This window comes from Jaculus jaculus, chromosome 8 (genome assembly GCF_020740685.1).
Source record: "Jaculus jaculus isolate mJacJac1 chromosome 8, mJacJac1.mat.Y.cur, whole genome shotgun sequence".
NCBI classification, from domain to species: Eukaryota; Metazoa; Chordata; class Mammalia; order Rodentia; family Dipodidae; genus Jaculus; species Jaculus jaculus.
In genome coordinates, this window is record NC_059109.1 from 140,836,730 (window position 1) to 140,853,159 (window position 16,430).

General features: G+C 50.6%; 1 protein-coding gene across 10 annotated transcripts; it reads left to right on the forward strand.

Annotated features, from left to right (window-relative positions):
- Positions 1-242: 242 nt before the first annotated feature.
- Positions 243-15,452, forward strand: Arfgap1 (ADP ribosylation factor GTPase activating protein 1). Of its 10 annotated transcripts, XM_045156415.1 has the most exons (16): positions 243-369; positions 1,058-1,225; positions 2,483-2,627; positions 3,364-3,432; positions 3,815-3,924; positions 4,174-4,345; positions 4,562-4,662; positions 5,421-5,507; positions 6,757-6,853; positions 8,710-8,766; positions 9,922-9,954; positions 11,089-11,118; positions 11,942-11,998; positions 12,445-12,504; positions 13,240-13,316; positions 13,968-15,452. In XM_045156415.1, the coding sequence occupies exons 4-16, from the start codon at positions 3,373-3,375 to the stop codon at positions 14,302-14,304; spliced, it is 1,278 nt and encodes a 425-aa protein (XP_045012350.1). In that variant the 5' UTR covers positions 243-369; positions 1,058-1,225; positions 2,483-2,627; positions 3,364-3,372; the 3' UTR covers positions 14,305-15,452. The 10 variants fall into 10 exon arrangements, with proteins under 10 accessions (XP_045012350.1, XP_045012349.1, XP_045012351.1 ...); XM_045156414.1 differs by lacking the exon at positions 2,483-2,627; XM_045156416.1 differs by lacking the exons at positions 2,483-2,627; positions 12,445-12,504.
- Positions 15,453-16,430: the final 978 nt, after the last annotated feature.

The window sequence follows — 16,430 nt, forward strand, 5'->3', positions numbered from 1 at the left end:
TAATTAACGTCCAGTAGCTGTGGCAGCATGCCTGACTTTGACAGCCAGGGTCGACGGTTCGAGCCGCCTGTGACCGCGGGAGATCCCCGGCTCCCGGCCCACCACCCAGCTCCGCCTTCTCCGAGGGCCACGCAGCCTGCCAGGCCTGGGGCGCCCGCCGAGCCCGAGCAGCGACAGCGGCCGCAGCGGCGGACGACGAGCGCGCTTCCGGGCTCAGGCACGGAGGCGGAAGTCCCGCCTCGCCGGCCTCCCGTGAGGCCAGGCGCAGCGCTACGTAGTCGGAAGCTGCTGGCGGCTGGTGGGCGACCTGAGAGCCCTCTCCGCTCGGCTCTCCCGCTGACCCGACCCAAGCTCCTGCTCGGCCAGTCGGTAAGCGCGCGTTTCGGACTCCCGAGCCCCCTGACGCCAAGCCCCGATGCCCAGTCCCGACTCTGTGGCCCGCCCATCTCCATCGTCCCCTCGGCCTCACGATCCCGGGTTACCTAGCCCCCCCGCCCCATCCCCTAATCACCCTGACATTCCGACATCTCTGCCTCTCGGTTCCTGAGCCCTTCAGCTCCCAGTTTCCCGGCCCCGACCTTCTACCCTCCCCGTTTCTTGGCCCCCGACTCCTCGGCCTCCGACCTCCCATTCCCCAGTTTCTTGGCCCCCGACCTCCCATCCCCCAGTTTCTTGGCCCCCCCAACTCCCCGGCCTCCAACCTTCCATCCCCCAGTTTCCTGGCCCCCGAATCCCCAGCCCCCGACCTTCCATCCCCCAGTTTTTTTGGCTCCCGACTCCCTGGCCCCCGACCTTATATCCTCTAGTTTCTTGGCCCCCGACTCCCTGGCCCCCCAACTTTCCATCCCCCAGTTTCTTGGCCCCCGGCTCCCCAGCTCCCGACCTCCTATCCCCCTGTTTCTTGGCCCCTGACTCCTTTGGCCACCTGGCTCCCGGCTCCTGGTCGGCTTCAGCAGCTTGCCCTCCAACTTCTTTTCCACCCTCTCCCAGACTCCTTGCTCTCCGAACCTGCCCACTCCAGCTCTCCAGGTTGTTGGCCCATGTATGTCTCTTTCAGTACCCTGGTTCTGAGCACTCACCGACACAGACCTGGCCTGCCCAGCCCAGCCGGCCTGGGAGGGCCCATTGCTCTTCACCCTCAGAAGTGTTTCTCCAGAGGTGCCGCGAAGCCTGGCTGACACCCTAGCCTCAGCTCACTTGATAGCTTCCTGCTTTGGCCTTTGATGTAAGTACTCAGATGAGTGAGAAAAAACACAAAACCAGCCCCTTGTCGAAAGTAATTCTTCTGTCTCAGTCTCATGTTCCTGATTGCTGTGTTAATGATCACAGGAGGTAAGGTAGCCCTTAGGTGATGTTCAGAAGGCACCTGCTCTTCAGAGCAACGAAGTACAGTTCTTAGATGTGGGTTTTTTGGATACTCTGGACAGTTCTGAGAAAGACTATCAGTATGACTCTGTCACCTATGCTGCAACCTTAGGGCTAAGCCATGTCTTTAAATGTCCCTTTTCCTCTCAGAGGTTGAGAGTGCTCTGTAGGCTGACAGGTAGCTTTATGAAACTCTGGAAGCGTCCTCATTTGCTTCAATATTTACTGAAGTTGTACTTATGGAAAAAGGAGTGTTACTGTCATCTTGATTTCATGTTAAGAGTTATTGGGCCATTTGTCATCTTATGTTAATGTTATAAAAGTTAGGAGATACTTGTTTTCATACTGTTAAACTTAGCATTTCAGATAACTAAGGGATCTTAAACATCCAAAGTTGATCTCAGGAATTCCTCATACATTCAAGTACATTTCCTTCCTCCATAAGCCATAGATCTTGGTGTAGCCACTGTGAGAAGAATGTGTCCAAAGGGCTTTGTAAACTGAGACCTCCCAGGGTCCCAGGGGTGCATGAATAGATAGATGTCTGGGGTGGTAAATATTCTGCATTAGTGAGCCATGTCATGCCTAAGTCTTACAGTCAGGAGTCTGCATTTGGGCTTTCGCCTCATAATCTGTAGTTTTGTAGTTTTAGGACACTGTTCTGACACAGAGTTACACAGTGATTTAGGGGTTCATTTCAAACAATTACAGAAGTCAAATACATTCTAATATCATATAGTAAAAAATGGGTCCTAGTGATGTTAAGCAGAGAGTTCAAGATACAGGAGGTTTGGTGGGTTGAGAGTCAAGATTCCCTTCAGTGAAGAGCTTTCAGCAGATGTGAGATTAAAAATAAAATACAGCCAGGCTTGGTGGCGCATGCCTTTAACCCCAGCACTTGGGAGGCAGAGGAAGAGGAGCACTCTGAATTCAAGGCCATTATGCCTCGAAAAACCAAAAAAAAAAAAAAAAAAAAAAAAAAAAAAAAAAAAAAAAGAAAGAAGAAAGAAAGAAATATAGACTGCAGTAAAGAGATGTTTGGGTTTTGTGAGCTACACTACACATTAAGCTGTGCCTACATAATTAGTAGAAAGCCACTCTAAGGGCTCCTCTTCAGTCCAGCAGAGAAAGATCAAGGAGACGACACTAAAACTGTCAGTGGGACACCTGTTACTTCTGCTCCAGAGTGCTGGTGTGATTTCCATACTTGTGCCGCCTTCTGAATGTGCACCATCCTCTGAATTCGAGGGAGCAGCACTCAGGTCTGTTGAAGGATGTACTCTTTAGCAGTCACACCTGATTGGTGGATGGATGGTAGCCCAGGTCCAGTGCTAATGTGAGAACTTGGGTAAATTTGTATCTGACATTGCTTCAACTTTGACTTTCCTGGTCATGAGTCAAATGTACTACCAGTTGAAATTTAACTTTGCTCAAAGTAGCAGATCTATGACCCTGACCCTTGTTGTACCTGCCATTGGCCCTGTGAGTTGTGGTGGCATTCTGGTAGTCTGGACCCATTATTTATCTTGTACCTCTGTATTCTCACCTTCATGCCTGAGGATGGCTCCACAGAGGACTTCTATTTACAGACCACTCAACATCATCAGCCAGGGACCCATTGTTGCCCCTTTTCACAGACTGAGGGCTTCCTTGCACCAAGTTGGAGAGCAGGGAGAAAGGTTGGGAGTACAGAGTACTTGGGCACCCTGTTGGGGTGTTGCCCTTTAAGTGGGGGACAAATTGAGCAGCCAGTCTATGTGGTTTCTAAAGGCCACCCCTGTGAGTCCATGAAATGACAGGGCTTTTCATAAATTGTGCAGCCTGGTGGGACACAGTGACTAAGTAGTTCATGATATTCCCAATTATACTTGGGTGGCTTGGGCTTCATAATATCCTGAAATAAGCTATATGGAAGTTCTCATGAAGATACCAGTTCATTTTCTGTCTTGTACAGTAATCCATTGTAAATTTAAGGGTTTGTTTTTCTCTCCTTTGCAGCACAGCACCATGGCCAGCCCAAGAACCAGGAAAGTTCTTAAAGAAGTCAGGGCACAAGATGAGAACAATGTAAGTGATGCATTTGGACTAAGCTTGGGTGGGCTAGTGAAGGTCTTGGAGTCCGGTGGATCTCAGTGGTATGGCTTTGGGGAATGGGGCTCCCTCTGTGCTGCACGGGTTGCTCTGAGAATGCTTGGTCTCTCATCTAGAGGTTTTTCTCATGTAGGAAGTTCTTTCCTTTCAAAATGATTTCCTGGGCAGGTTCTGGCACCTCCAACTTTGCCTGGTGGCCAAACAGCCCCATTGGGCTTGTTAGTACTACCTTTCTGTTCCAGGCCTTACATCCTGTGGCCTGCCCGTCTTCTACATCCTCTTGGGGTACCTGTTGAGTCTTTGGGTCTTGGCTCTGCCCCAAGCTGCCTGGTGAGTTGCTTGTGCTCCCCCTTCACAGGTTTGCTTTGAATGTGGTGCATTCAACCCTCAGTGGGTCAGTGTGACCTATGGCATCTGGATCTGTCTGGAATGCTCAGGGAGACACCGTGGGCTTGGGGTGCACCTCAGGTCAGTGTTCTGCCACTTAGCCCTTGCAGATCTATATCTGTCCTATTTTTTCTTGCTTGCTGCCTAAAGTTCAGGAAACTTGGGGACTCTATTGCACCATGCTAGGTGGCCCTCACTCCACTTGGCCTAGTTGGCTTACCATAGGAAGCATCTATATCTGCCTCAGGACATAGCCTCTCATAACATCACATGGGGGAGGTTACCAAGTCTCCTGGTACTTGTTAGTCAGTTCAGTCCTCTGGTTTCTAGCTTTGTGCGCTCTGTTACAATGGACAAATGGAAGGACATTGAGCTTGAGAAGATGAAGGCTGGTGGAAATGCTAAGTTCCGAGAGTTCCTGGAAGCACAGGAGGATTATGAGCCCAGCTGGTCCCTGCAGGACAAGTACAGCAGCAAAGCTGCAGCTCTCTTCCGGGACAAGGTAACGACTTGCTAGGCATACGTGTGTGTGTGTGTGTGTAAGTGCGTGTGTGTGCAAACGCATGTGTGCATGTGCCCACACACAGAGCCATTCAGAATATGGCTTTTGTGGGTCTGGAAGGCAGGTCTCTTCTGTCACTCCAGCTACCTGTTGAAGCCATACACTATGTAGAAACAATATGGTATGCACACTATTTCTCTTCTGCTCCCTTGTCAGGTGGCTACTCTGGCTGAAGGTAGAGAGTGGTCCCTGGAGTCATCACCTGCCCAGAACTGGACTCCACCTCAGCCCAAGACACTGCAATCCACTGCCCACCGGTACCTCCTCTGACTTGCTGGTCAGGCCTCAGCTCTACTCCCTTTAGTGGTAGTTGGGTCCCCACAGAAGCCTCATTTCTTCCACTTGTGGAAACAGATCCAATTGTGAGGTGCTCTGAGAAGTCATTGTGAAAATTGCCTTTGTAAAATTGCTAAGACAGTACAGGCTTCTAGTGGAAATGTACCCAATGAAGATACAGCTGTAGGAAGAGGTAGCATTAGCATTGTCCCTTCCAGGAGGTTTGCACTTCTGCAGGTGTGTGTATGAGCCTGTGAATAGGGCCCTGTGGGGGAGCATGGGACTCCTTTTGAGAGTTGCTGGTTCTCTAGTACAGACCCTAAGATGGTGCAGGCCTCTGGAGCACACTTGTTCCACTGAAGGGGATGTTCCATCCAGTGGTTGGTGTAGGGTGAACGAGGCACCAAAGGCTGGCATCTCCTCTGCCCCCCAAGTCCTTCAGGGATCTGGTCTCCTATTATCACTGCTGACTTGAGCCTGTTTCCCAACCCTGAACTCTGCCTTTCTTGGGTGGCCCAGACCCTAGTCAGCTGCTGTGGGACTGTGCTTCTTAGGGCACAGGAGGGCTTTCTGTAGCTGTGCCCAGGCAGGCATCCTATGGGCCAAGGCTGGTGCCATTTTGACCCCAGCTATGACACGAAGGCCCCTTTCACACAGCCCATATGGTTCCAGTGAGCGTTTCTGGGGCTTCCCACTCCTCTTAGTGCTGACCTCACTGACCTTTGACTCTTGATTTTAGATCCTCTGGCCAGCCACAGACTGTGACTGCCTCTGGGGACAAGGCTTTTGAAGAGTGGCTTAATGATGACCTTGGCTCCTATCAGGGGTAAGGATCTCTCAAACCAGGGATAGAAGCAGGCAGCTGGTGGCATCTTATGGGCCACACTGTGAAGGATTATCCATTAGATTAGGGCTGTTTCCTTCAAGGTGGGCTGGGCATGCTCATTCTGTATATAGCAGAGTCCAACTGTGTCCATTAATAAGGGGAGTCCCAGCTGGCTCAGGTTTTAATTAGACTCTTGCATGTGGCAAAAACCCAAAACTTAAAAGATGACATACTTTCTCCTGAGTTTACCAGGTCTGTAAATTATTATTATTATTATTATTCTGTATTTTTAAAAAATTTTAGGGCTGGAGGGATGGTTAATGAAATGCCAAAGGACCCAAGTTCGATTCCCCAGGACCCACATAAGCCAGATACACAAGGTGGACCATGCGTCTGGAGTTCATTTGCAGTGGCTGGAGGCCCTGCCGCACCCATTCTCTCTGTCTCTGTCTCTGTCTCTGACTCACTGTCTTTCTCTCAAATAAATAAATAATTTATCTGGATTTGGTGGCACACACCTTTAATCCCAGCACTCAGGAGGCTGAGGTAGGAGGATGACTGTGAGTTTAAGGGCAGCCTGAGAATACATGGTGATTTCCAGGTAGCCTGGGATAGATGAAGACCCTACCTCAAAAAACCAAAGAAAAAAATTATATTTATTTATTTGAGAGAGAGGGTATGGGCATGTCAGGGCCTCTTGCCAGTGTAAGCAAACTCCAGATGCATTGTGCATGTGACTTTACATGGTACTGAGGAATTTAACCCTGGCCATCAGACTTTGCAAGCAAGTACCTTTTTTAGCTAAGGCTGACCTATAATTCACTATGTAGTCTCATCCCCAACTCTATAAATGACTTTTAAAAAAATTTATTTATTTATTTGCAAGGAGAGTGGGGGAGAGAGAGAGAGAGAATGAGAATGATTGTGCCAGGGCCTCTATCCACTGTAAACTCCAGACACATGCACTACCCTATGCATTTGGCTTATGTAGGACCTGGGGAATCGAACCTGGGTCCTTTGGCTTTGCAGGCAAGCATCTTAACTGCTTAGCCATCCTTCTAGCTCTGAATGACTTGATGCCTCCGGTAACCTTTGTCACTGGGCTTGAGTCTTACTTGGAACCCTTGGTGTGATATGGCAGGAGGGACATTTTAGGTGAGCATGTACATGACTTGTGGATGCCAGGCTCTTGCCACTCAGAGTGTTAGGATTCATGGCTGTGGCTAGTGTTGTTTGTGCTCATTCTCAGGGCCCAGGAGAATCGCTACGTGGGGTTTGGGAACACAGTGCCATCTCAGAAGAGAGAAGATGATTTTCTGAACAATGCCATGTCATCCCTGTACTCGGTGAGAACATCTAGTTTCTACAAAGTGCCTCTTGAAGACCCATCATTGGCAGTGTGGGCAGTCCTGGGATGTGTACTCTTTGGTCTGATCAGAGGTCCTTTTTGCTTCCAAGAAAGGTTCTTTTCCACATGTGGCTTCCATTGTGTAGACCCACATATATCCATCCACTTATTTACTCTGGCTACAAAGATATTTACTGAAGTCTGTTCCTTAAAGAGCCATAGGTTACTTGCAGGTCCTCTATAACTGCTCTCCAAGGCTTGTCCTGAGCCCAGTGGGAACCTGATATGGCCTACTGGCCTCTGGGCTGTGTGAACCAACCCAGGAGGTCAGGTTCTCATGCCGAGGCAGGACAGGGCAGAGAACTGCCCACAGCTTATGTTCTCCTGGAGTGTGGTGTTTGGTCTCCAGGCATCTGCTGCTTTCTGAGCTACTTCAGGTACCTGGAGGTTCCAGAGCAGATACTGTGGTTATGATATCCTTGCTCACTGATTGCTGTGGAGATAGACTGTGTCCACCGTTTATTTTCCTTAATGGCTCTTAGGAGCTCCAGGTATTCAGTGGCCTGAGAGGTGGCTGCAGGGCTGTGGCAGCTGAAGTCAGTCTGTCTGTAATCACACTGGCAAATCACACTGGCTATGCTGAAGGCCTTTCAGTCCCAGTGATCACTTCATCAGCTTCTGCTGCTGACCCTTTCCTGGGAAGACTGCTGAATGCAGATGTTTCAAGCATAAGGTTCCTCTGTACAGCATTCAGGAGGAAAAGGGATCAATAGTGATAAATATGAGATATTTCTATTTTTTAAAAAATTGAAAAAATTTTATTTATTTATTTATTTTGAGAAAGAGAGAGAGAAGCAGATAGAGAGAAAACGGGTGTTCCAGGGCCTCCAGGTGCTTCAAACGAACTCCAGACATGTGCCACCTTTTGCATCTGGCTTATGTTGGTATTGGGAGTTTGAACCTGGGTCCTTTGGCTTTGTAGGCAAGTGCATTAACCACTTTAGCCACTAAGTCATCTTTCCAGCCCTCTTTTTTTTTTTTTAATATATTTTTATTTATAAGAGAGAGGTAGAGAGAATATGTGCCAGGGCCTCCAGCCACTGCAAAGGGACTCCAGATGCATGCGCATCTACTTTGTGCATCTGGCTTTATGTGGGTACTGGAGAAGTGAACTTGTGTTCTTAGGCTCTGAAGGCAAAAACTTTTTTTTTTTTTTTTAGTTTGAATTCTTTTTTTTTTTTTTTTAATTTTTATTAACATTTTCCATGATTATAAAATATATCCCATGGTAATTCCCTCCCTCCCCACCCCCACTCTTTCCCATTTGAAATTCCATTCTCCATCATATTACCTCCCCGTTACAATCATTGTAATTACATATATACAATATCAACCTATTAAGTATCCTCCTCCCTTCTGAAGGCAAAAACTTTAACCACATCTCTCCAGCCCTGAGATATTTTTATTTCTTAGTAGCTCTAATTTACTTTCAAAGGTGTCAGGGAAACAACCTTGAATTTAGAGGAAGGTCTGTGACCTCTGGGACATGGGAAGGGATGAGGACAGCAAATACAAGTTCAGCAGGCTTCCTAGTATGTCTGTGGCCATGGGCACTGGTGACTGTCCCCTTGCCATGGTTGGTGTTTGAGTCTTCCTTGGGACAGTACTGAAGGGTTCTGAGTGCTATGCACTGCATCTGATGAGGGGATATGAGTGCTGCAGTGGCCAGCAGCCTCTTCTCGCTGGACACAGCAGCCACAGAGGTGCTTGAGTGCCCTCTGTCCAAGCGTCAAGACCATGGCATGCATGGAGTCTGGGACAGCCATACTCATTTGTTCTCTGTTGCTTCCTTAGGGCTGGAGCAGTTTTACCACTGGGGCAAGCAAGTTTGCCTCTGCAGCGAAGGAGGGTGTAAGTTATCTCAGGATGCATGCTATCCACCCTTGGCCTGGGGTCCCTGCACATAATTGGGCTTCACTTCCCCAGCAGGCAGACCTGAGGCTTGACCACTGAAGGATGGCCCAGAAGCCCTTGTTATAACAGCAGTTGTTTCTCTGCATGTCACATACATGCTGTCTGAAGAGACTGACTTGTCCTCACAATAGTGAGGTCGACATGACCCCGGTCAAGTTTCAGTGAATAGATGGTGGGCTTCTGTGTCTGAGTTTCTGCTTCTGGGTCTGCAGCCTAGTGTGGGGTGGCCTGGCTCCTCTCCTTCACTTTTGCTTGAAATTGAGGAAGGACTCCATTGTAGTTGGGACAGACTCCATGCTTCATGGAGGGTGTATCTGGCTCTGATAGTGACCCTGCAAGCACTGCTGGGAAGATGCCAACCAAGCCAGACAGAACAGCCTTGAGGAGAGACCACAGGTCTGGGATTAAGCTTTGTGACCTTGGACAGGGGCAGAGGTTAACTGCTCTGCCAACCCAAAGATAACAGGTGTGTAGTGCCTACAGCCATTCAGATAATTAGACTGGTGGCCATCTATTGGCTCTCACTGTCTGTTTGCTATGCAGCAGCTGCTGGTTGCTGTCAGGGCCTACATTTCCTCATCTCTAGAAGGCCTGGTGCCAGGGGGTCCAGGTATCTTCTAGCCTAAGACTCTCTGGCCAGTACTTTTCTCTTTCCTCCACTGTTAGTGACTGGGGTGCTGGGCAGCTGCATGCTGAACACTGAGCTGTGTTGGAGTAGCTGTTGGGCCGACATCCACAGTCTTGGGAACAGAATCTGCTCGTGGCTCCCCCAGCTTGGACATGTCCTAGACATGTCCCACCCCCAGCAGTGTGGGGAGTTGTTGCGTGGAGTTTAAAGTTTGTTTAGAACTGTTTTCTTTGTCCCCAGGGAGTCTACTGTTTGCCCTTAAGGAGCTCCAGGCATAGAGTTGACACATGTGTACTAGTGAGCCAGCTCTCCCAGTAGCCCCTTGCACCTCAGAACTGCTGCAGGTTAATGCTGGCTGCCTGGGTTGTCAGAAGAGAGTCCTGGAACTGACCTCACCCAGGAATGAAGCCTTGTGGTCAGGATCAAGATCTTTGACTAAAAGCACTACCTGTTTTTCTTTTTAGGCTACAAAATTTGGATCCCAAGCAACTCAAAAGGTAAAAAGAGGAAGCTTTGATGTATTTAAAGTCTTGACCCAGGTGTGGTGGCACATGCCTTTAATCCCAGTGCTTGGGAGGCAGAGATAGGAGAATTGCCTTGAGTTAAGGACAGCCTAGGAGTCAGAGTGAATTCCAGGTCAACCTGGGCTAGAGAAAAGTCTTGAGAGTCTAATGTCACACAGTGTCTAGGAAAGTCCTCTGTTGTTACCCATGTCCTGAGGGTTCGGAGCAGAAAGGCCCCTCCTATCCTCACAGTTAGCATGAGCGCCTCAGTGCCTGCACAGCTGTTGGAGCCAAAAGCTGCCCTTACTCAGGGTTTCTCAGATCACACCCAGTGGCAGGTGTGAGGCTGTTGTACCTCAGCCTCCTTGTTTGGGAAGGAACTGGATTGTCTGGGCCATGGTCTTTAAGTCTTGGGCTATTGGCCTGGGAGAAATATTATTACAACTATACAGAGTGGCCTGAGTTCTAGAAACCATGGCTGTGCTCTAGTTTGTTCCTTACAAGCAGTGACAAGTTTGGGCTTGGCATTTTATTTTTCTTCCAAACTTGAGTGCAGTCTAGAAGTTGCCACTAGGTGCTCAGGTCTCTGGTGGACTATCCTCCATGATGTGGTGGGTTGGATTTTAGGATCTGCCTTGTGTCCTAGATATGGGAGGCAGGGTCTTGTGAGACATCTTGTCCCTGAAGCCTGCAGTACTCTTTGTGTGAGCACTCTTACCTCCCAAGGGTTCTTCCTCCTTCCTTATCTCCAGTCACCCACCTTGGAGACCCCCCCTACCTTTGTCTCAGGACCTCTTAAGTTAGGCTCCTGAGACACATCCAAGATTCTGGACTTTGGTAAGTTTGGAGTAGAAAAAGTATTGCTGTAAGGTCCAGAAACAGGCTGGTGTGGGTCTTGTGAAACCATCAGAGATTGCTCGGGCTGGACATGGTGGTGCATGACTGTAATCACACAGTTTGGAAGCTGAGGCAGAGGATGAGGAATTAACAGCCCCCAGCAGCATAGTATGCTCCTTTTCTAAAGACAGTGTGTAGAGGTGTGCATTCTTGGGTGCTTTTGGGTATTGCTAACCCTGCTCCCACCACCTGGTCTCTCTCTGTAACTGCCTTCATGCTATCTGGGTCAAGTTTTGGGGTTACAAGCAGCAGCCAGAGCCGGTAAAACCCCCTTGTCTGCTGGTGCATGCCACCCCACCTCTGCTGAGAATGTGCTTCATTCCTGCCTGTGTTGCCTGGTGTGCTCGGGTTATCTGTGTGTGCTATGCTTGCACCTCCTCTCTGGCCTGCTGGGGCTAGAGGTCCTCAGCTTCCCTAAAACCTACTACCCAGCCAGAGCAAGCCCAGCTAGACCTGGGGTGTCCTAGGAAGCAGGGTGCTTAGCTTAGTTTTCATTTCATGGCATAATTACCCCAAACCAGTTAACCTTTGAATTCACACCCTTCTGGCAAGGAGCCTTCCTGTGTTATGGAACTATCCTCCATAAAGCCTTTTGTCTGAGTTTGTCTTGAGGTTAGGAGTAGGCCTGTCACATCCCCAGGTGACTTAAGACCTCATGGCCATAGCCATGGTGGAACCAGGAGAGGCTGTAGCCTTTCTCCTCTGCTGCTTTTCTCTCCTAGCCTCCTCATCTCTCTACAGTTCCCATTTCCCCCCACTTCCCTCTTCCCCTGCGGGGCAGGTTCAGTGCCTGCTCTGGGGAAAGGAGAGAAGTGCCTGCAGTGGGTCCATGTCCATCTTGTCCTATGGACTGGAGCCAGAGCAGCTGTGGTGGTATAAGGGAGAGCCCTGAGCATGAGAGAGATTCCTTTGCCTCCTGGTTCCCTCATCCTGGTGCTACTTCCTCTCCTGTGGCTGGGACCCTGCTCCCTGTGTGTGTCCACATCCCCTGCCTTCTTGCTGGCAAAGCTTGTGCTGCCCTGTGCTGACAGTGACCTACGGTGAAAGTTGCTGCATGGGGAGCTCATACTGTTGCTTCCAACAGGCTTCGGAATTGGGCCACAGCCTGAACGAGAACGTCCTCAAGCCTGCGCAGGAGAAGGTGAGGGTGGCACCAACTGTTGAGATTGTGTGTGTCTCACTGAGGTCATTTGTGAGTGTATTTGGGATCAGCAAGACCTGGTCTACCCCTTCCTCTGGCCCAGGTGACCTGAGGCCCCTCATAGCTTTCTTACTCCCAAGGGTGTCCCTGAACTTGCTCTTTCCACTGCCTCACCTGGAATCAATCTGACTTCAGAAGGGGGTGGGAGGTATGAACCCTGGTAAGGGTCACCATTCGCCACCCCTCTTCAGAACAAGAGCCTGAGCCAGGTGGCAGGTGTCCTCTCCAGGGAGGAACAGGGTCCTTGTGATAAGATCTGGTGAGGCAGAGGCCAGTTGGGGTTATAGTGGATCTTCTGAGGACTTAATGTGGCAGATCTCCCTGGCACTTTCATGTGACCCTGTACTCAGAAGCTTCCCCCTAATAATGCCCTTTACATTGTGCAGGTGAAGGAGGGAAGGATTTTTGATGATGTGTCAAGTGGGGTCTCTCAGTTGGCATCCAAGGTAGGGCCACTCTGCAGACTTGCAACATGGCCAAAGCCAGTCTCCATATTCCAGGCCCCACTGTTGTGCTTGTGCCCCTTGAAGGCCTGGATCAGTTATGTCAATGGCCACTGCCCTCTGGTTTATGAGGGCTTGAGGAGTATGGAAACAGCTTGGCTGGTGGGGACTTGTCAGCCACTAACCTGTGCTTCTCTCTCCCCTGTCTTGCTGCTGTTGGCCTGTCCCTTGGTAAGTGCCAGTGCTATTACTAGCTGCTAGTGGTCCTGTAACTGTCTCAAAGCTTGTTTGGTAGGGTGTCAGGGGCTCATTCAGTTTCCCAACACAAAGTGCTTAGAGGATGGGAAGGCCTACTGAGGGCCTTTAGGCCACTGTGCTAAAGACAGAACCTATGCTGACATGGAGCTCTCACACGTACAAAGCATTGCTTGTGACTTTGAGGAGGCCATGCCTTTTATCCTCCATGTGAGGTTGTCCCACCTGCCATAGCAAATCCTTCTGGTCAGGAAGACACAGGAGGAGGGCAGGGACAGTTGCTTAAGGAAACCAAGCAGCAGACGCCCTGTCCCTCATACTGTCTGCATACCACTGCCATGTTGTATATGTTTGTGTGTCTGTATGTGACACTCTTCCAAGTTTTGTCCAGGCCTTCTCAGCTGGGCAGTGCCCATTTCTGTTTGTGTCAGTCAGAGGTGCTATGTGGAATGGGCCCCAGCCTGTTTTCCTGTTTCTTTCCAGGTCCAGGGAGTTGGCAGCAAGGGATGGCGTGATGTTACCACCTTCTTTTCTGGGAAAACTGAGGACTCCTCAGATAGGTAGGCTGTGCCTCAACTCCAGGCCCTAGGTTCCTCTGCTCTGCCCTGCCCTCTCTTCTCAAGGCTTCTTTCCATGGGCTTCCTAAGTGGCAGCTGGTGTCCCAGCTAGTACTCTGCCCCCATGCTATGCACACAGGCCTCCATCAGAGACACAGTGGCTGCCTTCCCACTCTCTGACCACCAAGGCACCTGGCTTATGGGCAGAAAACCTCTTTTTTCCTTCATCTGTTCTTTGGCAAATAGCCTCCAACTTGCGAGGTAGGCAGGAGTATGGGCCGAGATAGCAGGAAGCTCAATCCCTTCCGGCAGGTTCCATATACCTGGCCCCAGGCTGTGACTCACTGAGAGGATTTACTCTCCTCTAAGAGAAACAGGCACCACCTGGTGGCGTGCTGTGACCTCACAAGGGTGGCTAGGAAGCTCTTAGCAGGACCTAGCAGCCCTGATCCAGGCAGGCAGAAAGCATGGCTCTGTTGTGGTCACTGGCCATACTCTGGTAGGGTTTGGTGTACCAGGTGGGGGCTGGGCTAGCATAGAGTGCTGGGTCTTATTCTCCAGGCCCCTGACACCTGAGCAGGCTGAACACTGACACACACCAGCACAAGTCTGTTTCTTTGACAAATACTGAGAATTTCTTCTTCTCTGTAATAGACCACTAGAGGGCCACAGCTACCAAAACAGCAGTGGGGACAACCTCCAGAACAGCACCATCGACCAGAGCTTCTGGGAAACCTTCGGGAGTGCTGAGCCCCCCAAGGCTAAGTCCCCAAGCAGTGACAGCTGGACCTGCGCAGATGCCTCAACGGGGAGAAGGAGCTCAGACAGCTGGGACGTGTGGGGTTCGGGCTCTGCTTCCAACAATAAGAACAGCAACAGTGATGGCTGGGAAAGCTGGGAGGGTGCCAGCGGGGAGGGCAGGGCCAAGGCCACAAAGAAGGCAGCACCACCCACTGCTGTTGATGAGGGGTGGGACAACCAGAACTGGTAGGCCCCTGCTCCGCTCCGGCCCCAGCCCTGATGGGCTACTGCTGTGTTTGCACTTTACCCTTGTCTTTCGTTCCTCCTGTTTGACCTCTGTGGAGACAGCATCTCAGGCAGGATTTGAGTTGGTGCTGCCTGCCTGATGTGAGGTGGCACTCTTCAAGGTCTCAAGGGACCTGCCATCCACCTGCCTCTTGGGTTCTCTGAGCAGCTGTCCTGGACTCTGGGTTCTTGGGACCTGGCTGCTATCATGGCAGCCCTGACATGGCTGGGATTACAGCCCGTGCCACACTATTGGGCAAGCCAGACATTTGGTTTAATTTTTTTTCTTTAAACTTTAAAGACTTGCTCTAGTCCTCTTTTCTTTTTGAAGAACATGCCTGGAGTCTTAACGATGGAAATGAATGCCAAAAGCAATACTGGAGCTCGCACTGCCACCGGTGTCCTAATCTCCATGTCCATGTCCCTGTGGCCTGTGCTGTGAAACTCACCCTTGTGACCCTCTGCCTTTCCTGCATCAGCCCTGCCCAGCCTTGGTTCGTTGACACAGCCCTTCCATAGATGGACACGTGCGGCAGAGGGGCCTGCGGCCCTCCTTATGTACCTAGCTGCTCTCGGCATTGAACTCAGCAGGCCTGGGCGCCCTAAGCAGCTGAAAAGTGAGAAGAGCAAAAGGCTGGAACAGCTTTGGCTTGCCTGTCCCTTCCCGTGCTGGGGATGATGGGCCTGGGGTGCTTCAGCAGCCCATGTGATGGGGACCCTTCACCCCAATACATATTCACGACAGCCAGGGCTGCTTCCAGCATGGGCACTAGAGGGTCAGACACAGGTGAGCACACCTGGTCATGTCTTCCAGCTGGCCCTGTCTCATGCCTTGTGGACTTTGGAACACTGGTGCCCTGCAGATGAGATCTGGCATGTGATGCCAGCAATTGGTGTGACTGCCTTTCCTTCCAAGAGTTCCATGATACGCTATGTGGCTGTGGCTGGAATGCCCAGCTGAGCCTCTGTCTCTCAATACCCACTTCTGTCTGACCCTCAGTTTGACCAGCAGTGCATGACATGAAGCTCAGTGTGGTTTATATGTGACATGCTTGCTACCCTCTGCTGGGGATGTATTTTTTTGCAGTGCCATAAAGAGCCATTGGGTCCTGAGCTTGACCCGCTCTGGGGGTTCATGGTTCCCTACAGGATAGGTACATCTTGGATTTGGGGGAGCCCTCCTAGGTGTATGATCCTTGGGTAGATGTGCCACCTACCAGTGGCCAGGTCTTAACTTTGCTGAGCTAGGAAGGGAAGGGGTGTTACCCAGTATTGGTTACTTAAGACAGCAGCAACAGGTGGATGAGGCTTGGGATATACACCACAGGGCAGATGAGTCCGGCAGGTAGCAGCTGAACACCCAATTCATTAGACCCTGGTGAAGCTGCCTCCTCTGGGGTTATATTGAAAGTGAGGTGGTGGCCCTAGCTATCACAGTCCCCTCTGAACCTTCTCATGGCCACTTCTGTAATTCCTCCTAGCAGAGGATGAATGGGAGTGATGGCCATCCAGGGCAGGGTGACATGAGCATCAGAGTCTGTATCCTTGAACCTATGCATGGTGCCTTGGCCAGATAGCATCTCAGACAAGCACAGAATATATGTAGACCCGGAGGCCCTATTGACCTCTGCCCCAGCCTGAATGGGGTCTTAGCACAGAGAGACCCTTGGGGTAGCTTTCAGAGGGGCCTACTCCATCAGTGCTTTAGGCTGGAGCTTTAGGGTTACTACAGGTGTGAGTCCCCGGGCAGGATTTGGTCTGTCTGAAGCTTGGTTTTGACATGTGGTCAACTGGTTAGGGAGGGGGATTCTAGTATCAAGGGACCAGCTAACCTGGGCTGGGCCTGTGTAACAGAGTTTCTGCCCAGGGCACTGGTGTGATCTTTGAGCACAGTCCTATACTTCCTGGAACTATTTGCAGGGGCATTCTGAGTGTCCCTGGCCCATCCTTTCATCTGTGTCATTGCTCCAGACAAGTGGCACTTGCTGTTGGACAGCGCACCAAGCATGAGCATGAACAAACCCTTGGGTGCATCCATGTGGGGAGCTGCCATTGCTGGGGCTAGTGGAAATGACCTTGGTTGTGACACTG

Bases quoted from the DNA above. Each gene is read 5' to 3' on its own strand.
- Arfgap1 (XM_045156415.1), top strand. From the start codon at position 3,373: ATGGCCAGCCCAAGAACCAGGAAAGTTCTTAAAGAAGTCAGGGCACAA. The intron at 5,508-6,756 runs GTAAGGATCTCT...GCTCATTCTCAG, and splicing joins GACCTTGGCTCCTATCAGGG to GGCCCAGGAGAATCGCTACG. The intron at 9,955-11,088 runs GTAAAAAGAGGA...ATCTGGGTCAAG, and splicing joins GATCCCAAGCAACTCAAAAG to TTTTGGGGTTACAAGCAGCA.